The 26,969-nt window shown below is 48.5% G+C and overlaps 2 protein-coding genes across 2 annotated transcripts; both read right to left on the bottom strand.

Moving 5' to 3' along the window:
* Nucleotides 1-2,257: 2,257 nt before the first annotated feature.
* Nucleotides 2,258-11,914, bottom strand: LOC130530241 (Ig-like V-type domain-containing protein FAM187A). Its single transcript, XM_057041253.1, has 5 exons — nt 7,440-11,914; nt 6,664-6,941; nt 5,937-6,299; nt 5,325-5,557; nt 2,258-4,983 (listed from the first exon to the last, which is right to left on the bottom strand). Exons 1-5 carry the CDS (start codon nt 7,671-7,673, stop codon nt 4,757-4,759), a joined length of 1,335 nt encoding a protein of 444 aa, XP_056897233.1. The 5' UTR covers nt 7,674-11,914; the 3' UTR covers nt 2,258-4,756.
* Nucleotides 11,915-16,231: 4,317 nt separating this feature from the next.
* On the bottom strand, nt 16,232-26,969 carry LOC130530257 (nociceptin receptor-like). The gene is made up of 2 exons (XM_057041285.1): nt 26,832-26,969; nt 16,232-20,335 (listed from the first exon to the last, which is right to left on the bottom strand). The coding sequence occupies exons 1-2, from the start codon at nt 26,869-26,871 to the stop codon at nt 19,788-19,790; spliced, it is 588 nt and encodes a 195-aa protein (XP_056897265.1). The 5' UTR covers nt 26,872-26,969; the 3' UTR covers nt 16,232-19,787.

Below are 26,969 nucleotides of genomic sequence, written 5' to 3'. Positions count from 1 at the left end.
AGGAGAGGAGAGGAGAGGAGAGAAAACCATGACCCAGTGGGATGACAGAGGCCTGTCAGGTGATCATGTTTCTGGACCCCGACAGCCTTGGCCTATAACAGCATAGCTAAGATGTGACCTAACGATTAGATGACCCCCTAAGTATGATAATTTGTCTGTCTATGATAGTAACTGGAACTACAGAATTAGCAACAATGGGCCAGATTCACCAATATGTTCTTACGAATCTTCTTAGATTCTTTCTTAAGTTGTCCTTAAGAAGTTTTTTAAGAAAACCCTACGTCAGATTCATCAACGCGTTCGTAAGCCCCAGAATTGTTCGCAGCTGTGTTCTTAGATTGATGAATGCCATCTGTTCGTAAGTTGAAAGCGCGTGCCAGGTGAGTCTAATTAACATACGATTAGCATAAGTCACCGCCCACTAATGCCCATAAAAGGAACTGCAGCAGGACCCTGTAGACGGAGCAAAAAGCAGCCAAATGCCCAAAGCGAAATGCCCAAAGCTTGCCTCTCCACGCCTGATTTCTGACGCCGTGTTGAACAATCAAGAAAGGCACTTCTAGAGACTAATTTAATGTGTGAGTTGAAGGAGAGATTTTGGTCAAAAGTTCATCGGTGGTGGGGATGAAGCTGAAAGCTCTGGTGACAGTGGCAGAGAGGAGAACTATTGACAAACTGCAGAGCATCATGGACAATGTCCGCCACCCTCTGCACACTGTCATCCACAGCCAGAGAAGCCTGATCAGCCAGAGGCTGTGCCTCCCCAAGTTCAGGACAAACAGACTGGGGAACTCATTCATCCCCCGAGCCATCAGACTGTTCAACTCCTCACTGGGGGGGAGGAGGGCCAACAGAAGGACTGGAATAACACTGGAATAACATAATACTGTGACATCCATTCATTCAGTTCATTCATCCATCTATTCATTTATTTACATTTTTATAGTTTTATATTTTATGTTTATATTCTATTTTTAATTTATTCTATTTTATTTCTTATTTTATTCTATTTTTATTATCTTTAATAGGTTTAATGGTGTGTAATGGTGGTGGGTAATTTTGTACAGTGCTGTACGTTTTTTTGGGGATGCTAATTTCCCTGATGGACACCCCCTAAAGGGATCAATAAAGTACTCTGATTCTGATTCTGATTCCAAGATTCCTCACAGAGAGACTAGATGTTAATGAGATACCATCTAGAGTGATCATATGATCTAATCTATCCCTGAGAGGTTCAGGACCAAACATCATGACCTTAGTTTTTCCTGAGTTAAGGAGGAGGAAATTTGAAGACATCCAGGACTTTATGTCTTTAAGACAGGTCTGGAGCTTCACTAACTTCTCTGTCTCCTCTGGTTTCATGGATAAATAAAGCTGAGTGTCATCAGCATAACAATGAAAATTTATCCCATGCTGCCGAATAATGTTCCCTAAGGGAAGCATGTACAAGGTGAAAAGGATTGGTCCAAGTACACAACCTTGTGGGACTCCATGGGAAAACAGGAAATGCACCTGAGGTTCTCAGGTGGGAGGTTGAGTGGAGACAGCGCACGAGAGCGACAGACAGGAAATGAAAGGTGGGAGGGATCTCCATACCTGCTCTGGATGAGGGACGGTCAGCATGTCCACAGCTGTCCCAGCCTGGTGTCGCCTGTTAGCATTAGCACAGACAGTCAGCAGTCCTATGTGAGCAGTGCTTTGGTGTGACTGTTAGAGGCTGTGTTCACTTTAACACCTGCATCCTGTTTCTGCAGCAGGTTTGAGAGCTGATGGACGAGAACCAGGTCCTTCCATCATCTGTCCATCCGTGCGGACCCAGGATGAGGTCCAGACTTTAGCTAGCTCCCTTCTCCTGCTGGCATCAGCATCTATGCAGCTAACTCCTTTCTCCCAGTGTGGTATGAAAACCAATCAGAGGTTATGAATGATGTGGAGGGTTCCGGATTTTCTTGTGTGTGAAGAGCCCTCAGCTGTGATAAGATAAAAGGAGAAAGCCACAAGAGGAGATGAGGTGGGATGAAAGGAAAACCCAACAGGGAGAATAATGAATCCTGATAACACGAAAACACAGACAAGTGGCTGATAAGTAGGAGATGAGGCACAAGGAGCTGATGGATGTGAAGAAGAGCAAAGAAAATTGTTACTGTAAATGTTCTCATCAGATTTATCTGACCAGTTCAGGATCTCTTTAGAGGAAGCAGCGGAGACCTCCTGACCTGGGGTTTGAGTGGTGGACACGTGTCCATCGTGTGACACGTGTCCACCACTCGGGTCTCTTTAGGCCAGACCACATTGGAGGATCTGCTTTGTATTAATAATATGTTCCAGATTTTATGATGGGCCACTAAAAAGAGGAAGAGTCAAAGGTGGAACAGCTCCTGAAGACATCCTGAGAGTCGCCTCCTGTCACACAGCAGGAACCGTGAGCGGTCCTGTGTTCTCCTCAATGGGCCCAGAACCTTTTACACTCCAGGAACAAGCGCTAACTTAAATCATGCACGTGCTCTGAGTGGGCGTGATGCAGGTGATCTACTATGACTGTCATTGTTAACAGGTGTAAAAGAGGCGAGGCCCTTTTAAAATAAGGACTGTGGGCGTGCCGCTGGCCGTCACCATGGAGACGCAGCAGGAACCCCCACCCCCCCAGGATGCTGCTGGATAGTCAAGAGGTTTTCCAGAAGGCTCCTTTTGTGGTGCTCCTGATCAGCCCCAAGCCTCCCTGCCTTTCCATTATTGCTAAATGATAACATTTGCCTCTGCTCCGGCCACTCTTGTGCACCGTCCTCAACGGCTGGTTGGCTTATATCCAGTCTCCTGTGGTGTTCCACAGGGTTGTGACCTCGGTCCTCTTTTCAACAGCATATTGGTGAACGAGGCTTCATCTGCTGATGATGGTCCTCTTGATGTATCTACAGGGTGCCGTGATTTATTCCTGATTTCATGTTGGGCTGTGGGAAATAATTTTAAAATCAAGAATTTTAAAATGAAATTTATGGCTTTAGGCGCAGAAACTCTCCTTTTGTGATCCGTCCGTTGAGCAGGAGAAGCTATTTTGGCTTCAGTGTGTGTGCGTGTGTGTGTGATCCTAGCTCAGGTCCTAGCTCAGGAAGCGCCTGTGGAACTAGATGTTTTTCTTCTCATCTTTGTTATTTGAAACCAATTTATCTTCTGAGAAAAGCAGCACCTTTTGACCTTCATGATGAGTTTGGATGTTTCAGCTGAAGGTCCCTCACAGGCATGAAGGTTCCTCCTCTGCTCCCACATCAGATCAAACAAAAGCAGAGAAAGCAAAACACAAGACCATTTGTGATGATTTCTACATTCTTTGTACAGGATCTAACCTTTGCAGAAATAACCAACAGCTAGGACATCATACCTCCTTGATCCTTTAATCCCTGAGTAGCAAAGAATAGAGAAACCCAGATGAAAGGAAAACTTGCTTCACCACATTAGGTTAGATTCAAAATCAAATTAAATCACTCTTCAGTTATCCTATCACGATCAAATTTGTGTCTAGGTGCTTTCAAGGCAGGAAAAACTCCCCTAGCACAGGAAGAAACCTTGAGCCTTGGGGACCCTCCTGCTGATGTGGGGGCAGGGTAGAGAGAGAGGAGAAGAGGGGGAGGAGAAGGGGAGGACAGGTAGTGGAGAGAATAGGCAAAGATCAGGAAAATACATTATTGACAACAGGCTGTCAATAGGTCAGTGGGGTCAAAGGTCAGCAGGTCAGGGTACAGCTATGAAGTTACCTGTAGATGGATGGAGAGGAGAGGAGAGGAGAGGAGAGGAGAGAGGAGAGGAGAGGAGAGGAGAGGAGAGGAGAGCTACAGAATTACTGGAGAACTACAGAATTACTGGAACTACTGAATTATTGACAATAGGCTTTTTCAAAGAGGTAGGTTTTAAGTCTGATCTTAAAAGTAGCGATGGAGTCAGCCTCCCGTACCTGGACTGGGAGCTGGTTCCACAGCAGAGGCCTGGGAGCTAAATGCTCGGCCCCCCATTCTACCCCTAGAGACTCTGAGGACCACAAGTAGACCAGCATTCTGAGAGCGGAGCGGTCTATTGGGCTGGTAAGGTATCACTAGCTCCTCCAGGTAGGATGGAGCTAGGCCTCTGAGGACCATGTAGGTCAGAAGAAGGATTTTAAAAATTATTCTAGATTTACTCTAGAGACTAGAGGCTCAGGAGAAACTATATAGAGGGATAATGTCATCTAATCTATCTAAAGAAATCCATACCGTATTTTAACTGGTTGAATCCAGATGCTATTAATTACTTCCAGCAACTACGAATGAACCAAATCTGATAAAATCTGAGCAAAGAATGAAGCCTCCACAGAAGAGAGCCGCTCCACTTCCAAAGGAAAATGGCTGTAAACCAGGATCATGTCTGGACTCTGCACACAGCAATGACCAACATCAGCCATTCTAAGAATGTGAACAGGAAGAGAGTAAAAACAGCAACTGTGTAACTAAGGCAACTATTTACAGTTGGTCCTAAATCTACTGTAAAATAAATGTTTCCTTTCTGCTGCGTCAGCTCTCATTTGATTTAGTAGCGTAGTCCCTTCCATAGGACTACAAACATGGCCGCCACAGGCACTGTGTTCAATCACAGTTTAACCCGTTAATCAGTGATCATTAGCATCTACACTGGAAGCAGAAGCTTAAAAGAAACACAATTATCTTTTTATATCCGATATTTTGTCTTCGTTGACACGATCGGGCTTGAAAGGTAACATATTGGTTGAACATTAATCCACATGTTCTTCTCTGGCATCCCTCAGGAAGCGTACTGCAGCTCTGCTCAGCACCAGGAAACAAAACACAGCTGTCATGACAGTGTAGGACTTCAGGGTGCTCCTCAGGGCGCTGGGGAATTCCCGGTGTGATGTCACTGACTGTCCATGGCCCAGATGGGCGTAGACCAGCAAATATACCTGAGCAGCCGGGCGACCCTGCAGCCAGCAGGTGTAGATACCTGGAAAAGAACACCTCCAATAAGTGTAGACAGCAAATACTTGATGGAGCTTGGAGCCCTTACAGGCAGCAGGAGAACGCGGAGCCCTCGGACAAAGACACAGAACACCAATCAAACCTAAAATGCTGCTGGTCCTCATCAGGAGGTTTTATAGAACTCCAACCCGAACCCACTGGAGCAGGCATGTCAAACTCAGTCCTCGAGGGCCACAAACCTGCCGGGTTTTCTATCCCACTGAATGCATTTTCAGCCTGGTAGGACAGAAAACCCGGCAGGATCGTGGCCCTCGAGGACTGAGTTTGACACATGTGCACTGGAGTAAGCGGACAGTAGGTTCGTACCTGAATCCTGGACCGTTGCAGGGTTGAACACCAGGTGGTGTCCTGCATCCAGATACAGCCTGTGAGAGCTGGCATCTCCACCCAGCAGGTGTTTAGACCTGTAGATGGGTTTAGATCCCCTGTCCCAGGCCACAGCCATGTTAGCTTGTGCTCCAGGACAGCCTAGAGTTAGAAGGTGTTTTGCAGGGTGGTTCAGGTGATACACAGGCAGGTCCCACAGCTGGGCGACAGAACTAACAGAGTTTGATGAGATTACAGGAGGTGTAACTGACAAAGGCAGAAGTTCAGATCAGGTCTTTCTGAGCTACTTTAGGATCGTAGTGGAGGCGTTAGTTAGCATCATACTTCAAAAATTAGGCTAATAGCTAACTGCTGAGTGGGCAAAATGTAACAAAAGAGATCCATTTCTAAAAAATATTGACATGATATTAACAGATAGGACTTCATCTTATTTAGGACTAAAGACAGGATCGCCCACTCACAGAGACCTTCATGCATCTACAGCCCCAACAGGGCCCATCTCACTATGAGAATGTCCCAGTATGGGGGTCAACTCTGAACTTTGAAGATTGTAGGAAGGAACCACACATTTGAACATCGTGGATGCCTTACTTGAGCCCGATGAAAGACAGCAGTGACAGGATTCTAGAGGATGGGGCCGGCGGACTTGGACAAATCACTTCACAGTTCCTGACCTCCATTTTGGCTCCAGCTCCACTCCTCTTCATCCGCCTGAAGGCCTTGGGCATGCCCCCTGATCCACAAGACACTACCTTCTGATGAGCACCTCTGTAGCGTACGTGTAGAGCGTGGGAGCGGATATAGCAGAGGCCGATGCGGATCTGCTCTCCGGGAATTCCACAGCGATCACACACAGACCAGGGTCTGAAGCTGGTGAACAGCCGGTACCAGGAACGAGCAGAGCCAGGTCTTTCAACTGCATCAGGTTCAGCACTCGGAGCGCCTGATGAGAACCTACAAACATGGTGTTTCACTTCACCACAGATACATACACAGGAATCCTGACTGTCTGAGTAATGGTTCCCAGCATGAGACCCTGATTCTGTGTCACAAAATTGTGGACCGCCTCATTCTGAAGACCCGATCCACATCAAAGAGGTACCCTGGTGTAGCAATGGAAAACTGATGCAGCTGCATTGTGCCGTCAAACGGTGTATAGCCGATACTGTGTAGTGGAAAAGTGACTTCTCCTTCCAGACAGGAACCTTGATTGGGATCAGTGGTTCCCATCATGGATTTCTCAGATAGCTCAGCTGATGGGATAAAAGATTGTCGCATCTCATTGGTCAAATATCAGCCGCTATATTTCTGCCCGCACCTCTGAATAAAGTCGATCTTCTGTGCCTTCTGGATGTCCAAGTCATAACCATAGAAGTAGTCTCCTTGGCTGGAGCCACAGACGTAGACCCCCGAGTCATCAGGACCAGCTCTGAAGATGAGCAGGCTGAAGAGGCGGATGGAGAAGCGACTCTGCAGCGATCTGCTGTGAAGGACGCCGCTGGGGTCCACCAGTTTGTTCCCATGGTGATCAGTCAGGGCTCTGGTATCCTTGGACGTATCCAGATGTTTCCTATAAAACCACGTGACCGACTGGACCTGAAACACAGGAAACCAACATCTGCTGATTTTCTGGTCAGCCAGTCTGCCAGTTGTTAAAGTAACTGGGCGGCCAACTGGTGTGTAGCAGAGACATATGGAGAGCTCATTAGGGTGCGTTCTTTACTCTGTCCTCCAAAACATGGATCTCCACGGATGTACCTACTCGTAAAGACACACCACCTGTCAGATGTTGATCCTGATGATCATGTTGATCCTGTTGATCCTGACTCCTGTGACTCGAAGGCACTGATCAGGACTTCAGCAGCAACATCGGAGAACATTTATCAACTCAAATAGACTATTACAATACCTACACTGCACTGAACATGAGAGGCGGAAGTCAGCTCAACCACAACCGCTCTCATCTGCTACTGTTACCATGGAGACAACATCAACTGGAACAGACAAACTGATTCTAACTTATCCCAAAGCTCGGGCATGTAGACGGTAGACTTCCAGACAGCTGAGAAGGTGTGTGTCAACAGGAAGGGTTACCATCTCTGGTTTACAGCGACAGGGCAGCTCCACCGTCACTCCAGACAGGAAGGCGATGTTCCTGTAGGTCAGGAAGGCGGGACAGGCGTTCTTGGCAAACACATCCTGTTTGTCGATGGGAGCCTCGTAGCTCCAGAGGCCAGGACAGCAGAGGAAGAGGAGGAGGCTGAGAAGGAGAAGGGAGGAGCCTGGAGGACCAACCATGTTCACTTTCACCTGAAAATTCATTTTCATTGGCAGTTAGACCTGGGGGATCATGGGAAATCAGCACATTTGTTAAGATGTCTTAGAGTTGTCTGACTGGTTATACTGGGACAGGAACCAAGTATTAGCAAAATTCACTATTCTCTTTAATTCAAGGCCCTCAGTAACAGTTGACTTAGAGTTCACTAGCAACTATGTTTTGAACTGAAAATAAAGGGTGAGCAATTGCAGGTTTAATACCCCACCCAAGGGTACCTCAGCAGTGCTCTGAAGGTTGTTCTGGCACCTTCCCCTACTACCTACTTTCCAGGTTTGTCTGGTCTGGGGCTCAAACCAAGAACCCTCTGCTTCTCAGCCCAGTTCCTGACAGGCAGAGCTACCACCACCCCATCTGGTTAAGTCATTGCATGGGAATATTACCGTACATTTAATAAAAAGGCTGCTATGTAGGGTGAAATTACTTCAGCTACACCCGTCAGTAATCTTGAGACATTGTAAAGCCCGTCTCCTTTAGCAGAGGAGACTATTTTAGATGTTACCTTCCCACAGTAGAGCCCACACAGAAGGAAACGCCATGACATGACAGAAAGTGTCTTCTGTTGTCACTGTCTAACCTTTAGGTCTGTGTTCTATATCGCTGAATTTAGCTGAAGCTCATTGATACCGGTGATACAGAGGGCCGCTCTAATATAATGTAATATAGTGTAATATAGTATGTTGCTTTAAATCAAAGCTCCTTTGATCCTTTGGTCATTGAAAGTTCCACCTTCTACAACTCCATACAACATTTGTCAGGTGTAGCAGCACCTGGAACAGCCTTGGGACAGTCCTACATCCATGTGTGTCCTGTCTTGGGGTCTCTGCCTAGATGTGTTTGGAAGTCCTACAAACTTGGATTTTTGTGTCCTGACACTAATCAACATCCCTGTTCACTTGCTGAGTCATGGTTGCTCGTCCCCAAACTTGTCTTCCCGTAAATAATTGATGCCTGAACTCTTGTTACATGACTGCTTCAGCAGAGCAATATAGAACTTAATTTACTATAACCTGTGTTACTGATTAGGAACCAGTTTTGAGTCATATAAACTTTGTCCAGCTGTTATAAATAAAGAATTTATCATATCACAATTTCTGTCTTCTCTTAAGTCTCTGAAAGACCAGAGCCGATAGTCAAAACCTTTCTGGGAGACGAACACAGTAGTGTGTTTACATGTTAACCACGTCAAATAGTTTGAGACCGCCTTTTATTATGACCCCGCCCACATCAAAGAGACACCTGGTGCGCTAGTGGAAAATGAATGGAGCTGAACTGTATTAAGGCAAACCGTGTAGAACCAATAATGCTCTGCTGAAAAGCTCCATGTGTGGGAGGTGTGTAACACTTTTTTTTTTTTTTACCAATCCAATAATCGAATACAAACCCACAAATGATCTTTTATGGCATAACTCAGACAGCTAGTTAAGTTAGGAAGAAAAGCAGCCAGCAGAGCCTAATTTGTTGTTGTGGTCCTTGTCCCCAGCTTGGCTTGAGGGATCAGTCCAGCCATTTTTCTCCGTACTTGCCACAAGTACTTCGTTACCTCCTTAATGCCAAGCAGGTGAACTCACGATGGGTGCTCTTCCTGGGACCCTTCAAATTCACGCTCATCTACCGACCCAGCTCACGGAACATAAAGCCTGATGCCCTGTCCTGGCAGTTCTCTCCAGACTCCTCCAGGTCAGATCCTGGCCCCATCATGTCTCCCTCCTGTGTTGTGGGTGCAGCTTCCTGGTTGAGGAGGAAAAGGTTCGAAATGCAGCAGTGGTTCTGGTGGCCCTCCATACAGCAGGATGCTAAGTACTTGTCATAGTTCAGTTCACCTCTCAAGTTTAGAAGGCATTCTGCAGCGCTCTGGGGGCTACAGTGAGTCTTTCCTCTGGATATCTACCCCAGTCAAACACCCAGTCTGAAACGGCCAACCAATCCCTTGAGTGCTTTGCAGTGTGTCTCAGCCAGCGTGTCTTGTCTTCATTAATGGCTTCTTACTCGGGTCTCTCAAGGTGCACCCCACTTTCCACATGTCTCTGTTGAAGCAGGTCTCCAAGTCAGATATGGTCCCTCCTTCCAAGCCTCCACCCACCTCCTGTGACAGCCTACGCTGTCCACCGGATCTTGGACATCTGGCAATGTGGACGTGGCCTCCACTGTGATGCTCCTGTGTCTTTCCTCTTGGGAACATCGGTGACCTGTTTCCTGGCTCAAGCTGTCTGCTTCCTCTTCTGCTGCAGGTCAGCATGATTTGGACTCTTTTTGAGCAGCCAACACCAGCCGATCAGTGGTAGATTTGTCGTTTCATCCTTGCCAATGGTAACGGAATGTTTTCAGACCTGGTAACTCTGCTGTTCTTCCTTAAATTTGTGGGGGGGTTTTCTCCCTTTCTGAAGTTTTCACATCGCCCCTGTTGAAGAGCACTATTCCTGGTGGGCTTCCTTTACAAGTCACTACAGCACATTTGAGTCACTCTCGCACATTTTGTGCAATGTAAAGTTTTGTCTAATTCTGGGGTTCTGTCCTTATGTTCATAGTCATTGCAACGTGTAAAATGTTTGTAATACAAGCAAGAACTCCCACATACAAAAATACACATGCAGACATTTTATGTTACTTTTGAAAAATTGGCTAAAATATCTCCTCACGGGCCAACAGATTTAGGGGTTTGTGTGTTTTGGAGGAACGGGGAGGTGGTATCAGTCCAAAAACAACAGGCTTTGTCTAGGGTGGCAATAATTGCAGGTCCAGCCCTCTGACGCTGGATAAAAATAAACTAGCTTATAGCCTTATAACCGTCCTACTTGTTGTACTCAAATTTGTTATAATTAGAAGGTAAATACATTTGCAGCATTAACACTGTCCAGATTCTCTCCAAAATGGACCAGACTCCAAAAGGATCCCTGCAGGGCACCAGCCTCGGGGTCGGCTCGCAAAAGTGCGAATCCCAACGCGGAAGCCCAAACTCCATCTCCTCCCTGTCTGACCTGCCTCCCTCGGACCCGGATTGGTCACCCCGCAAGGCCATTCCCAACACAGGAGCACATTCTCAGAAACAACCAACGCTAATGCAAGAGTCTAACGATCTTATATCCTAATGCACTTTCAAAAACCACTAGTTAACCCAGACGTTCTTTTCTTGTGCCTCACGTATGACAGTGTTTTCATATTACATCATTCTGCGCAGTGTTTTTGTTCAGTTTCGTCGATGGAATGTTGTCTTAAAGTTGTAGTTGTGGTAACTGTAAATATAGTTACTAAGGTTTAGGTTTTGTGGAGGCTGAAAATCCTCAATAGCTCAAGAGGTCAACCCTCAAATCCACGAGGAGCTCGGAGGATGACACGCTCACTGAAGGGATTCCAAGTGATCGTAAGTCACTGTAGGGAAATGAGCTGTTTGGTGGATGGATGGTTCTGTTTTTTTGATGGACTTTGCTCCATAAAAACTGGTGACAAAGTGGTGATCGAAACACTTCCGGCTCCCGAGATGCAGGATTCAGCCTGAAGAACATCCCCATCATCAGGTTTCCTGTCGTGATCTTCTCTCCTGTTGGGTTTCTCTGCTTCCTCTCTGCTGCTACAGGAACTTTGCAATGAAAGATTCCATATTTACATGTTGGCTGGAGGGATATTGATCAGGAAAAGGAAGCAAACTGGATCACCATGGTTACAGTCACCCGTCTGGTCCCAGGTAAGAGGTCTGATTGTTCAGTCCTCCTACATCGTGCCTCTCTTCATCTTCACCTTCACCGTCTTCATCCCTCCTCCCCTCCCTCCTCTCTCTTCTTTCTCTTCTCGTCAGCAGTCAACAACAACCACGGCTGTCAGATGTTTCTGCTCAGCTCAGGTTGCTGTCAGAAAGAACAATAAATGGATCATTTGAAAATCTTGAGACTAAAGCCAGGCGGACCATGTCAAGGCTCTGGACTTCATGACCTGGACCAATGTGTGGGACACCCGTCTTTGTTGTGTTCTTATCCTTTCACACCCCCTGTTATTACCCCTGCTGCCGTGGTGCTGCTGTCAGACCCAAACCAGCTGCTGGAGCAGCTAAACCCATTTATGGATGTGAGGCAGAATCAAAATGAAGTTTCTTTGCTCGGTGTCTGCTGAGCTTTGCTCCACACGCAGCAACACTCCATCCTGTTTCTGTCATCTTAATGAAGCACCGCTGCAGTTAAGTGCATTACTTTACCTTTCGTGTCACTGCAGCTTCAGATCTGTTTCCATCTCAAGAGCAGATTTATTCCACCAACACTCAGATCGCTCTCATATTTCTGTGTGCGTGAGCGTGCGAGTATGCGCACGTGCACGCATGTGCTCAGCCTGGAGCTCACAGGTCTCCCAGCTGTGAGGGATGTAAATCCACATCATCTTCACAGCTGCTTGTTGCTGTTCCCTCGTGTCTGGACGAGGGACAAGTCTGAGCTGGTCTGAGCAGGTCTGAGGAGGTCCGAGCTGGTCCGAGCTGGTCTGAGGAGGTCTGAGCAGGTGTGAGCAGGTGTGAGGAGGTCTGAGCTGGTTTGAGTAGGTCTGAGAAGGTCTGAGGTGGTCTGAGCTAGTCAGAGCAGGTCTGAGCAGGTGCGAGCAGGTTTGAGGTGGTCTGAGCAGGTTTAAGCTGGTCTGAGCAGGTCTGAACTGGTCAGAGCTGGTTTGAGCACATCTGAGCTGGTCTGAGCTAGTCTGAGCTGGTCTGAGCAAGTCTGAGCTGGTCTGAACTGGTCTGAGCAGGTCTGAGGAGGTCTGTGCTGGTCTGAGCAAGTCTGAACTGGTATGACATGGTCTGAGCTGGTCTGAGCAGGTCTGAGCTGGTCTGAGCTGGTCTGAGCTGGACCTTGAAGGCCACCATACCCAAGGTGGGTCTCTGCTCCACTGAGTCCACTCTGGACTCACTGGCTGTGACACCTTTCTGCATTTTGATTCAAAAGTACTTTCACAAACAAACAAACAAACCGTTTACCCAGATTTTTGATGATTCTTCTTCTGGCTTATTTGAGTATTTTAGTTCAGAATGATTTCCTACTGTCATACACAGTCTGGGGAGCCCCTGTGGAACAAGGTGCCTCCCTGCTCTGGAGCCAGTTCCTGTCCAGGTACAGGAGTGCCACGGTTGAATCCTGAACCTGGCAAGTTAAAACAAACAACTGGACAACCAAGGTAGAGGACTCCCGCTTACTCTGAAAGGAGTCTGAAAACATGACAGAGCAGAGCAGCTTCTCCAGGTAGTGGTGCTTCCTTCACACACCAGTATCGGCCACCCACGGAAGGAGGAGCAGCAGGCAGAACTCCATGGTGCTCGGGGAGCAGTGGGGATCGGGTGCCTTGCTCAGGGGTACCCAGGCACGTGATCTGTCCCAGGATTTGGAACCTGCAGCATTACCTTCCTCTGAGCCACGAGGTGCCGCTCTGACAGTTCATGTTTACAAGTTCCAACAATACAGCTGAGCTACAATAAAGAACTTTTGCTCTGTTGATCAGACGGTTGCTAGGCAACATCTCAGTAGGATTACTGTAGCATACCCCTCCCCACAAGAGAATGCCCCACATATAAACATTTGAGACGGAAGTTCAGAACTGTCTGAAATCTCATCAGGGTCTCATCAGGGACCAGAGCCCCCCAGGTCTCCTGAGGCACGTCTCCCATGTCCTCTTCTGTCTTCGTGTCTTCTCATGTTGTCATGTCTTTTATGTTTTGTGCTGCATGATCACCTGCCCATGCGCCATTGCCCATCTCGATGTGTGTGTCTGTGTGTGTGTGTGTGTGCGGGGGGGGGGGTCTTACTGGAAATGACTGCACTGTTGTGTTGTAATTACCTCCTGGCACCCATGGATCTCTCATTATCTTCCTTCGGCCCTGTGATGGGTGGGGGGGTGGTGGATGGGGTGGAGGATGTGTGGTTGGTGTGGGTGGTGGGCCAACCATTACCCAGCATGCATTTCCTTCAATGAAAAGTGCCACATTTATGAGATGTTCGTTTCTATTTTTTGTCAGGATGGCTTCGCTAGTGCCAGCAGCTAACTTTTGCTCTCCATCCCTGCTGCGCCAGAGCGCTAACATTAGCTGCAGCCCCCACCCCCTATCAATCAGCATTTTAATGGGAGTTTGTGACCTGGGTTGGAGGCCAAATGTCCAGATGTTACTATGGAAATGCCCCCAGCCCCTCATCCCAGAAAGATAGATGAGAGACATTCACGCAACAGTCCAATCCCAGCTCCAGGAACAGGCGTGGGAGAGGGCTAGAGGTTAGCATCGAGGAACCGTCTGATTTTCAACAGTTCTTTACTAGAATATGAGGCAACATCTCTGTTCTGGATTTGTGCTTGCCCTTTCACTTGTCTTCCTTTACTGTCAACAGCAGCAGAAGGTGATGGGCATGTTGAATGGAGGGTCCCCCTGGTCCTGCTCAAGGTTTCTTCCTATTGAAGGGGAGTTTTTCCAGCCACTGTTGCTTGTTGGGGGTCAGACTCTGGGATTCTGTGTAGGACCCAGAGACAATTTTGATACTGACAGATGCTGTATAGATTAAAACTGATTGATTAAGATTGGTGTCCCACACGGAGGACCTGTCCTACCAGTCGTGTCTCTACAGGCGGAAACTGTGCTTACGTGGCTAAAACGGGGGAGGGGGGGCAGTGGGCGCTGGTGGTCAAGGTGGGAGGTTCTCCTGAGACCAGAGATCCAAATGACCCCCAAAAAGCAACAGACAGAAAAGACTACCTTTAGCAGGAAGAAACCTTGAGCAGGACCAGGCCCAAATGGAGGAATTTGATGATGAAGTCAGAACAAAGGTCACTTAATAGCAGAGCGAGAGAATTAAGCTAAAACGCTTCTGCTGGGAAAAGAAAGCTCCTCTTCAGGAGGAAGTTTACGTTGCACAGCCCCTCACACTGACCTTTATATGGACCTCTGCTAGCTGTCACAGCAGGAGGTGAAGAACCCAACACATGAACCAGAGAAGAAGAGAAATGTCAGAGTCACAGTCTGAGTGTATTTTAGAGCCGAAAGCTCATATTTAATGATGTATAAAGTCTGAGCTCTTCAGGTAAAAGCTTCTCCTGCAGGTGAGAGAAAGACCGGGAGCTGACAGGAGGAAGAAGAACACAAAAAACCAGAGGTGGTGGAAAGAAAAGGAGAGATGAAAGATGAATGAAGAGAATAAAACAAGCACAGAGCAGAGGAAGAGAGGAGAAAACCTACAGAACCCAACGTGAGCCCTGACCTAAATGAACCAGGAGCTGAAGAACCAGCTCCAAAAGAAGCAGGTGCTGAAGGACCCAGTCCTGAAGGACCAAGGCTTTGACAAGGACTCAGGTAAACACACAAGTGAAAGTTTGGTTTGTGTTTCCAGAAGAAAGACAGAAGCAAAGTTGAGACTTACAGTCAGACCCTTTTAGACGGATTCAGAGTCTTCCTGGCCCAAGGAGGCCAGATGCTCTGCCCTCCACAGGAGGTCTCCACAGGTGTGTCACGGTGAGTGTGACCATTCCGTGCTGGGTTGGAAGAGGTCTGCTTGAGCTGGGTACAGGCGCGGCAGTGAAAAAAACAGGTGACACACTTTTAATGTCTGTACCTGTTCTTCCGGACACACATCAGAAGGTTCCCCAAAAGCAGCAGTGAATCTCCTGTATCTGGACCTTGAGGTTGTAGCACAAGGACGCTCAGAACCAGGCTGCTGTGATGACAGGCTATGGTTCACCTTCCACCAGGTCAGCTCAGGCATTAAAGGAGACGATGCAGGACCGACCCTGGACCGACCAGGGTTACCAGTGGCTGGACTGGACCGATGGTGCTGGTCTCAGTCCTGAGGCGAAGGCTATGGCAGGAATGACAAAAGTTTCCAGACATGTTTGTAGCCTGGTGAAGCTGTTCATGGACAACTGTCTTTGTCCCTGTCTTCATGACCTTTTCCCCTGCTGCTTGACCTCCGTGTCAGGGCCCAGCAGAACTCTTGCAGAATGTCACAATATGGAGTCCCTCAGGGCTGCGTGCTCCACCCACTCCTCTACTTCCTGCTCAGACACGTTGACGATGGCCACGGGACAACCACAGAGAGGAGGCCAGAACTTGGACCTTCTGGTGCCCTACAGGGAGCACCAGGGCGGAGGCCACGCCCCCATCAGCATCAATGGCAGTAGAAACTCCAACACCTGACCTTACCTGAGAGTCCCTGACCTGGACTCAGCAGCCACATTGTCCCTGAAACGGTCAGATTGAGGAGACTCATCCTGGACCACAGGAGGCTTCTTCAGGTGACCCAGCACCAATTTCCTGGAACAGTAGCTGCTCCACCCTCCACAGGAAGTCTCCACAGCGCTACATTTCTAGAGATGCGGTCGAGCCACCAGGTAACTGAATAAAAGACTAGCTAACAGTCCTAAACTACCTGGAACAACTGATCCAAGAGGTTCTACAACATCTTCATGAGAACTCGTGATGAATAACAGACGAAGTGAGATAAAGGATTCAGTTAAAAACACTGCTAAGCATTTGGTTCCAGGAAGAACCCACATCCCAGAATGCAGCGTGTGGATGATGTAATAAAGACTAGCGAGGCGGTGATGAGCCATACATAATTTATTTACTGGTTCCATAAGCAGAGAAAAATATACAATTTTAAATTCAAGCCGCAGCAAAACGTATCTAGGCAAATACAACAAGCTAGCTAGCATGTTAGCTCAGTCTGCTAAAGTGCAGAACAGGAACATATACATTAACGTGGCTCCAGCCAGAGTCATGTGGTACAAACCGATCAATCACCAGAAGCCTATTGATCATCATCAATATTTAAATTGAGACCAGAATATTTTTGTTTTGCTTGTACATATTCAGAGATATGTTAGCCGTTAGCCTTTAGTTGTAGAAAAGAGGTTCAACCTGGTGGCGGTCCGTAGTTTCTTCTGTATCAGGAGGGTTGAAGCGTAGAAGAATCACGATTCTGGCTGAGAGCGAAATGCAAAACACAAATAAACACTGATCGTCTCCCACACCGCAAAACAACACTAACGCAACACCGCTGCATCTGCCGCTAGCAAGAACTCACAACATCAACATGGATTTTTCTTCCTACAGCATTTTCAGCGTCACATTCATGTGGTCTGGCAAATGTAAACCAATGACAGGAACCTCTCAGCGCCCAGACGATACGCGCCTCACACCTGCTGAGGGAGAGTTTATTCACACACCGAGGATAAGAAGAGCTCCGAGATGAGCTCCAGGTGGTCCCACACCTTCACGTCAATGCCACAATCACACAACATCTCTACGGGTTCGGTTTACTCAATAGGTCTGCGCTACAAAACACCAAAAAACACAAAAACGGTCATCGAAAAATCTGGAACAGCAACATCGAAACGCAGGAAGCTTCACGGCTAACGGAAAAGAGTGTGAACGTTAGCATTCACCAGGCAGGAGCTCCTCCTGCTGCAGATCACGACACCGAAGAGGAGCAAAGAGAAGTTGATCAGAGGGATTCATTCATTCATTTGTTCATTCATTCATTCATTTGTTTGTTCGTTTGTTCATTCATTCATTTGTCAGTTCTTTTGCTGGTGTCAAAGCTGATGATGCTTCTTTCAGGATGCTGCACTGACCTGCAGGAAACACACACACACATTCATACTCACACACACAAGACAAACACACACAAAGAAAACACACACACACACATTCATACTCACACACACACAAAGAAAATAAACACATACACTTACACGCAGAACACACACACTTACACAGGACACACACATACACACATTAACACTCTCTCTCACACACACACACACACTCACACATACCCTTACATACATTCATACTCACACACAGACTGACACACAGAACACACACACTTACACAGGACACACACATACACACATTAACACTCTCTCACACACACACTCACACACACCCTTACATACATTCATACTCACACACACAGACTGACACACACAAACACACACACACACAGGCTTAAGCAGGACACACAGATACACACAGGGCCCACACACAGGACACACACTTACACAGGACACACACACACATTCATACTCACACACACACAGGACACACACAATTAAAATACACACACATACAGACATTCATACTCACACACAGAACACACACACGACACACACTTATGCAGGACACACATACACACAGGGCACACACACACAGGACACACACACACAGGACACACACACAAAAAAGACACACACATACACACACAGATATTCATATTCACATTTACACACATAAGCACACACACACACACACGCTGACACAGGACACAAACACACATACACACAGGACACACGTTCACACACGCACCCACACACTCTCTCTGTTGCAGCAGTCCATCCTGGCCAGGATGGTCACAACGATGACACATTAGCTTTGTTAGCATCTGCTAGCTGTGGCTGCTCAGCTTGGTTCTCACCAGGTTGTCAACCAGTTTTAAACAGTCATCCAAGAAGACACGTTGACAGAAGCCAAGAGGAACCCTGGTTGTTGTCCATCCTGGTCTGGAACTGTCTGCTGGTGACTCCTGTCCTCAGAAGTTCTCCTGGAACACCTCAAGAGAAAGAGGAGCACATACTTCTGTAGCAGGCGTCTCTTGATCGTTAAGGCCATGACGAAAGATCCTCCCAAACGAGAAGAAAGTCCAGCAGGTTGGCTGACCACCACAAGCCTAAAATTCAACAATCTCGACCTTCAAGTCAGCCAAACTGGAAAAGACCCTGAAACAGGCTCACATGGGGGGGGGTCAAATGTCAAACACTCCTCCTCCTGAGTCTGAGCATGTAAAAGTGTGAAGATGTTTCTGTATCAGGGCCAAGTTCCACTTTCAGATACCAAGAACAAGAAAATAAAGAGAGAGCCCCTTTGTCCCTTAGAGGGGGGGTGACAGTGCCGTGACCCCGCCCTCCTTCTGTGCCACTGAGGCAGTCAAAATGTCTCCCAAACTCCGCCCATTAGCCTCAAACTGCACATGGATCCGGAGTCCCTGCAGGTCAGGACCTGGGGAGTAACAGCACCTCCACCGGTGGATCAGAGTTTGTCTGAGTAACAGTTCTGCAGCCCGGACACACATTACGGTTGTGTCCGCAGAAATGTTCTGGTCTGAGCTGCAGTGGGTTCTGTCTGAGCCTGTATGTGAGGGGGAGCTAGCTAGCTAACATTCATTGGTTGAAGCTCAGAAGGTGTGTATATGATGCTTGTGCTACGTTGCTAGCGTGTGTCATTTATGTGGTTTGATAGCTGAAGTGGCTAAATGGACGTGTTATTGTGTCCCTGGTGGCGGGGACAGGCTGCTGGTTGTTGTTAGCTGCAGGTCTGAGCCGGATGCTGGTCAGTGGGTTTCTGAATGAGCTTGTTGCTGAGGTTGCTCTCCGACTCCAGCTCCCAACGACAACACAACAGCTTCAGTGAGAACCGGCGCTCCTGCCGCTAACGCTCACGTAGCCTCTTCAGTCAACTAGAGTTGTTCTGGAGACGCCACGTGGACGTTAGTGCAGGCTAACTGAGAGGGGACGGTCTCATGTTTCACATTGGGTTCCTGAAAAGGGCTCAGCAGCATTTTAACATGATGATGTCCTGAACATCAAGAGTCTTTTTTTGCTCACATGTTGGACAGGTCTTCAGCCTGTGGTTACAGTTTGGATTCCAGATCCTCTACCCACATTTCCTGGCATACCAGTGGACTTCCTGGTTTCTCATAGCCAACCCTGGAGTCAGGCGCGGACAGAAGGTCCACTTCCTGTGATGGGGTGTTGCTTGTGCTGCCGGTGATGTTGTTGTTCCAGAGAAGTGTGAGCTGCTCGTCTGTCCGTCTGTGTCCTCCTGACTCCGAGGATCCTGGGTCACCACCCTTCCAAAGTTCCACCACCCTGTCCTTCATTCAAGCCCTTACTGGATCCCATGTTTAAATTCTTTTCCTTTCAATCCCACCCTCTTGCTCCTCTTCCCCCCCACCCCAGGCCAGTCTCCTCGTTGGTGGGCGGGGGGGCTCATGCCGCTAGAGCGCTGTAATCTGCGTCAGTTCTGTGTTGGAATTCCCTCTCCCCTGCGCCTCTCCCCTCTGTTGGGGGTCTATCCCCACCAAGGGAAGCTCCACGCCTAGTCATGCTGGATTAGGGGTCCCGCCCCCAGGCCCGTCCCCGCCGCCGGCCTTGCAGCTGTAGGCCGCGGCCACTTCTCGGGCGATGCTCCTCATCCTTCCCGACTGCTGCGTGTCCAGGTGGAACGGCGACGGGTGGCAGAACTCGCGGAAGCAACGCTTGAAGTTCTCATCCAGGAAGGCGTAGAGGACGGGGTTCAGGCTGCTGTTGACGTAACCCAGAGCGATGCAGAAGTGCATGAGCACGACGGTGAACAGGCTGCTCAGGTTAAAGCCCAGAGACTGAGCCAGCACCATGATCTGGATGGGGGTCCAACACACCACAAACACCGCCACCACCACCAGGACCATGCGAGTGATGCGCCTCAGGTTGCGGTCCTTCTCCTTGGATCCGGAAAGGATGCGAACATTCCGCAGGCGCTTGACCATCAGGCTGTAGCAGATACTGATGATGGCCACCGGGATGAGGAAGGAGAAGAGGAAGACGTAGGTGCCGAAGATGGGTTCCCAGTGACTGCTGGGTTCGGGGAGGACCACGATGCACTCGATACCTGCACGTGTGGAGGGGAACAGGAAGAGGACAAAGTTTCAGGGGTGGGCAAATCCAGTCCTCGAGGGCCATATTCAAGCCAGACTTTCTGTCCTACAGGTAAATACTTTCACCTGGGGTTCCTTTTACCTTGGTGAAAGCGGTTTCTCCCTGGTAGGATGCAAAACCTGGCTGGATTCCTGCCTTCATGGATTGGACTTGCCCATCAGAGGGGGTTAAATCCATTCCTTCAGGGTTGAATTCATCCTACCAGGCAGGAAATGCCTGGTAGGATGCAAATCACGGCTTGAATTGAACCCTTGAGGAATGGATTTTACCTCCTCTGATGGGCAAGTCCAATCCATGAAGGCTCCTACCAGGGAGAAACCGCTTTGACCAAGGTAAAAGGAACCCCAGGTGAACGTGTTTACCTGTAGGACAGAAAGTCTGGCTTGGATACGGCCCTCGAGGACTGGATTTGCCCACCCCTGGTCTACAACCTGCACCCAGAGGTCAGAATACAGGTCTCCAGGCAGGGGAGCGACACCTTAGTATCATTAGCATCACACCAGTAGCAGCAGAACGTGGAATGTCTGTCAGGAGGGAACATTGGGCCGGATTCACTAATATGTTCTTAAGAATCTTCTTAGATTCTTTCTTAAGTTGTTCTTAAGAAGTTTCTTAAGAAAACCCTACGTCGGATTCATCAACGCGTTCGTAAGCCCCAGAATTGTTCGCAGCTGTGTTCTTAGATTGATGAATGCCATCTGTTCGTAAGTTGAAAGCGCGTGCCAGGTGAGTCTAATTAACACACGATTAGCATAAGTCACCGCCCACTAATGCCCATAAAAGGAACTGCAGCAGGACCCTGTAGACAGAGCAAAAAGCAGCAAAATGCCCAAAGCTTGCCTCTCCACGCCTGATTTCTAACGCCGTGTTGAACAATCAAGAAAGGATGGCTAACACGCTTGATAAAATTGCCTCAACCCTGATGACTATAGCCAACACGCTTAAAGAAATCAACGAGAATGTAAAAAATAAAAATGTAAAAGCTGTGCTCTGAAACCGGTCTCTCTTTTTTTTTCTTTTTGAAGTGAATCAAGACTGTTAGACTGAAGTTGTGACAATAATGCATTTTATTCACAAACGGGCAATTAATCGCGCTCGAACGTGAACCGCGTGCCTGCAGTCTGGCCCCATCATTGCGTCAGGACGCACATCCTCACGGGGTTGTGGCTCTGTGTCCAAACACATCCAGCGCCCCTTTAAAATACCGATGGTGCGTTCAATGGTGGAGCGACTGCGCGCATGCATCTGATTGAATAAAATTTCCTGTGGAGTCTGAGGGTTGGTCAGTGGTGTCAACAACCAGGGCATATCCTCGATCCCCTAATAAAATAAATCAAGATAAAATCAAATAAAAAGACAGTTTTGGCATGGTTACCAATTTGGTTGATTAATGTTAAGTCATTGGCACATTTACGTAATTTTAAAATTCTCCGTGAATCACCAAAAATAGGAAATAAACAAATAAATAAATAAATATGACAGAATTATCATTGTAATATTGAATTTTATTTAACTGCACAAGAGAAGAAAACACAACCATGCCAACATGTCGGCACTGAAATGTGCGTAAGAGTACTCCTGAGTGTTCGTAGGATTTGTTCTTACCTACGAATAAATCCAGGATAAGAAGAAATTGGTGAATGCCACAATCTTCGTAAAATGTTCGTAAGTGGGACTTAAGAACAAATTTGTTCGTAAGAACATTTCGTGAATCTGGCCCAGTGACCTTTGAGCAAGAAGCTCTGAGATTCTTGGGACCACCGGATCCTGTGGCGGATCTCTGTGAGAGGAACAGGCGGAGAGCTTCAACCAGCGTGCTGAATAAAACATGCAGGACTTTTTACATCCTCCAGAAGAGGAAAGGAACATAAATGGATGAGTCATCGCAGGAGAATAATGGTGTTTTTGTGGCCGTGACAGGACACAGGACACCCATCGTGTGGGCGCGAGACCTCAGCTACATCGCTGCCACCAGTGAACGCCACCAGTGAACACCACAAACATGCTCGTGGAGGGACTGGAAATGCAACCGTCTGCTGCTGCTGCTGGCAGGAGAACAGTAGGTGAACCACAGGTGAAGCACAGGAACAGGCTCAGCATGGATCCACATGAGTAGCATAATACCAGCTGTTAGCAATAGCTAACTGTGTTAGCCTCACAGTCCAACGCTGCGTCGCACAGACAGGAAGTTTGACCTAGGTTACTCCTGGCGTTAGCAGCACGTTGGGGTCATCACATTTTCCTGATCACCTGCGTCCTCCAGCTCTGCTCAGGAGGGACGTGCCCACTTGAAGGACTTCAAACCTTCTGCTGGGAAAACATCTCCACATGGTCCAGGAGGTGTGGTGAGGTGATCCAGCAGGGTTTCCTGTCCTACCAGGTAGACCACTACTTCCACCTGGGCTCCTCTTTTCCCTCTTAGAACCCTGTTCTAGGGGTGATGGATGTGGAGAAGTTCTGCTCTTGTGAACAGAACACAGAAGTTCAAACATTGAAGCAGCAGGTGGACAGGAACAGGTCTGGGTTGGTTCCTGTTCAAGCTGGATCTGAAAGTGGGAACCCTTATGTGGAACCAGAACCAGCTTTAGCTTTAATCACATGGCAGAAAAAAACTGTCTGCCTGTCTCTCTGCCTTCCTTCCTGTCTCTCTGCCTGCCTGTCTGTCTGCGTGCCTGCCTGGCTCTCTGCCTTCCTGTCTGTCTCTCTGCCTGCCTGCCTGCCTGTCTGTCTCTCTGCCTCCCTGCCTGTCTGTCTGTCTCTCTGCCTGCCTGCCTGTCTGTTTGTCTGCTTCTCGTCTGTATCTCTGCCTGTTTGTCTGTCTCTCTGCCTCCCTGCCTGTCTGTCTGTCTCTCTGCCTGCCTGCCTGTTGTTTGTCTGCTTCTTGTCTGTCTCTCTGCCTGACTGCCTGTCTCTCTGCCTGCCTGTCTCTCTGTCTCCCTGCCTGTCTGTCTGTCTCTCTGCCTGCCTTGGTGCCTGTCTCTGAGACCTGCCTGTCTCTCTGCCTTCCTGCCTGTCTCTCTGCCTTCCTTCCTGCCTGCCTGTCTCTCGCTGTCTGCCTTCCTGTCTGTCTCTCTGCCTGTCTGTCTCTCTGCCTTCCTGCCTGTCTCTCTGTCTCCCTGCCTGCCTGTCTGTCTGTCTCTCTGCTGCCTTGGTGCCTGTCTCTGAGACCTGCCTGTCTCTCTTTCTTCCTGCCTGTCTCTCTGCCTTCCTGCCTGTCTCTCTGCCTTCCTTCCTGCCTGCCTGTCTCTCTCTGTCTGCCTTCCTGCCTGTCTCTCTGCCTTCCTGCCTGTCTCTCTGCCTTCCTGTCTGCCTGTCTGTCTCTCTGCCTTCCTGCTTGCCTGTCTGTCTCCCTGCCTGTCTGTCTTCTCCACCCTTTCGGTTTGACTGGCCCAGTTTTCATTTCACGCTGGTGATTTTTCATCTCTTTTCTTCATCTCATCTTTGCTTGTTTCACAACCCTCACTCATATTCTCTTCTTTCTCGTCCCTCCCTCCATTTTCTCCTCTGTCGTTTCACCATTCAGTGTCATTTATTCCCGTTGCTATTTTTCTTTCTTTTGTATTTGTCATTTCCAGGAATCGCTCCTTTTTTAATGTTAATCTGCTTTTTCATTTCTCTTTTTCTTTATGAATGGGAGCAGAGAATGAGGTTTCCTGCGCTTTTCTGTCCTTTCTCCACGCTCTTTTCTTCTGTTTGTACCTGTACATAATGACAGAGGATGTCCTCCCCCTCCTCCTACTCCCCTCCTCCTCCTCCTTTCTCCTCTTCCTCTCCTGCTGCACATGGAACAGGTTTAGAAAAGCCTGAAAATCGGCTCAGAGGAAGTAGAAAACTCTCCATCACATAAAAGCTGTATTCTACATGGTCATGTGACTCACAACCAATCACAATGCAGAGCTGGGCTGTGGGAGGGACCGTGGGCGGGGCCTGATGTGACTGCGGCTCCTACAGAGACCCGCCCCTCCCTTTCCCATTCTTTCCTCTTAAAAGTCTCCTCACGTCTTAAACCTTGTTGGGAACAATCACATTCGCATGTTTGTCCACCAGCGCCGCAGCAGCGCCCAGGACGTCTTCTGGAGGACACAAGAAGCGGGAGACACAACAGTGGAGGACAGAGACGTAGGGTCAGCGGTACGGAGGATGGCCTTCCTGTCTCCTAGATATGTTAGTTACAATCAGTTTTCATGTGGTGCATGCTGGGAAAAAGGATCACGTGAAATCAGAATGGCACAGGACCCATGTTGACCTTCATCGCTAAGGGGCAGATATACTGTAGGTGGAAGGCCGGCCGGCCCGTGCTAACAGTAGCCACACAGTCAGTTTCTGCCATGCTAATGCAACACATGTGAAACGTGCGTTTTCACGCTGGTACTGTTAGTTAGAGTCATGCTAGCTCCATTAGCTACAGCTGCACTGGTCCTGTTCTCTGAATGAAAACCTCTCATTTCCTGATGAAGCTCCACAACTCTGTGTTCCCCTCCATTCCTCAATGTGACGGACGCATGACGTGACCTCTGCCATGCTGGTGTTTAAAGGTGTGGGGACGGCTGAGGGCGGGCTGAAGGGTGAGGCCTTCCTCAGTCTACAGGGTTCTTCAGGAGTAAGGAGGACATCGGGGTGGAAACTAAGGGTCCACGAGGGGGATAAAGCATCATTCACCCTCCACCTGTGAGATTCAATGCTTCCAAAACTTCAGTAGCCCGTGTGTGTGTGTGCAGGTGTGTGTCTGTGGGTGTGTATATCTTCTGAAGTGCTGGACTATCTGATGAGATAACAGTAGCTTTAATCATCTGATCTCCATTAATTTTTCATCTCTGCAGCTTAGAGGTGACAGCTCAGCCTGTAGGAGGCGGAGCCGAGGAGCAGTGGTTCAAGCCCCAGTGAGGACACAACATGGAAGGTGTTCTGGTAACAGGGGGACGTCCCACCTTCAAAACAAGGTATCCTTAGGCAAGGTTCTGAATTCCCAAATGGCCACATAGACGTCTAATTTAGTTGTAAACCTGTCTCCAGTCATATGCAGCTGGGATATGCTCCACCAGGGATAAAGACAGTCTCAGCTGTTGGTGGTTTGACGTCCTGCAGCCCCTCGGGGCAGTAGCTCCAGCACCAGTAGCTCCAGCACCAGCAGCCATTAGTAGCAGTGACAATAATGTCAGCAATGACAATAGTGGCAGTAGTGACTATAGTGTCAGCAGTGACAGTAGTGGCAGCAGTGACAATAGTGCCAGAAGTACAGCAGTGGCAGCAGTGACAGTAGTGGCAGCAGAGTGACAATAGTGCCAGGAGTACAGTAGTGGCAGCAGTGGCAGCAGTGGCAGCAGTGGCAGTAGTACAGTAGTACAGTAGTGCAGCAGCAGTGACAGTAGTGGCAGCAGTGGCAGCAGTGGCAGTAGTACAGTAGTGGCAGTAATGGCAGCAGTGGCAGTAGTACAGTAGTTGCAGCAGTGGCAGTAGTACAGTAGTGGCAGCAGTGGCAGTAGTACAGTAGTGGCAGCAGTGACAGTAGTGGCAGTAGTACAGTGTGGCAGCAGTGGCAGTAGTGGCAGTAGTACAGTAGTGGCAGCAGTGGCAGTAGTGGCAGCAGTGGCAGTAGTGGCAGTAGTACAGTAGTGGCAGCAGTGACAGTAGTGGCAGTAGTACAGTAGTGGCAGCAGTGACAGTAGTGGCAGTAGTACAGTAGTGGCAGCAGTGGCAGTTGTACAGTAGTGGCAGCAGTGGCAGTAGTGGCAGTAGTACAGTAGTGGCAGCAGTGAGAGCAGTGAAAGAGTGGAGTGGCAGTAGTGGCAGCAGTGGCAGTAGTGCAGTAGTACAGTAGTCGGGGCCTCTGAGAGGTTCTAGAAGATGTTTTGCTGTCTGTGCCCTCATCAGTAACCATCATGAGAGATTCTTCTGTGATTGTGGCCTGTCTGTGGCCTCTCAGACACTCACACGGCTCCACTGGATCCACATCAGCACACTGGTCCAGGTTAACAGACAAACATGTTTGTGATGGACATAGGCTTCAGTCTCCTGGGACTCCTCTGGAGCCTGAAGCTTTAATCTGCCCATCAAGGCTCTCACACCTCCGTCCGCCTCCACAGTTTGCTTTTAAAATGACTTCCTTTCTTCAGCCAGCTCGTCGTCATAGGATTAAATGAATCACTTCACTTTTATGAGCTTTCTCGTCAGATGATTGATTTTTCTCATTTCTCCATTAAAAAGCTTCAGATTTGTCAATAGTTCCTCTATCCTGGAGGAGTTAAAGGATCAGACTTCTACAAAAAGCAGCGGCGATGGCGCTGAGATTAGCGCATGAGTCACTGATCTCTCTTCTGATTGGTTGAATCGGGCTCTACATAGAAGAGAGCACCTCATCAGGTGTTCAACCCTTCTCTGCAGATACACCATCCAGCCGTTTTCCAGAACATGCACATGTGGGGAGCTTGCGTTTGCATTAGAACACTTACTGTTGTGCTCTCGGTCTTCCTCCACATTCCCCATGACCATGGCCGGGACGCCAAAGGCTGAAGCTAACACCCACACACAGATGTTCACCACCTGAGAAGGTCAGAAGAACAGAGCACCAGAGAGTGACAGGGCTGGAC

Source organism: Takifugu flavidus, chromosome 8 (assembly GCF_003711565.1).
Source record: "Takifugu flavidus isolate HTHZ2018 chromosome 8, ASM371156v2, whole genome shotgun sequence".
In the NCBI taxonomy this organism is placed as follows: Eukaryota; Metazoa; Chordata; class Actinopteri; order Tetraodontiformes; family Tetraodontidae; genus Takifugu; species Takifugu flavidus.
Note: the sequence above shows the minus strand (reverse complement) of the source record. Positions and strands in the feature narration are given on the sequence as shown.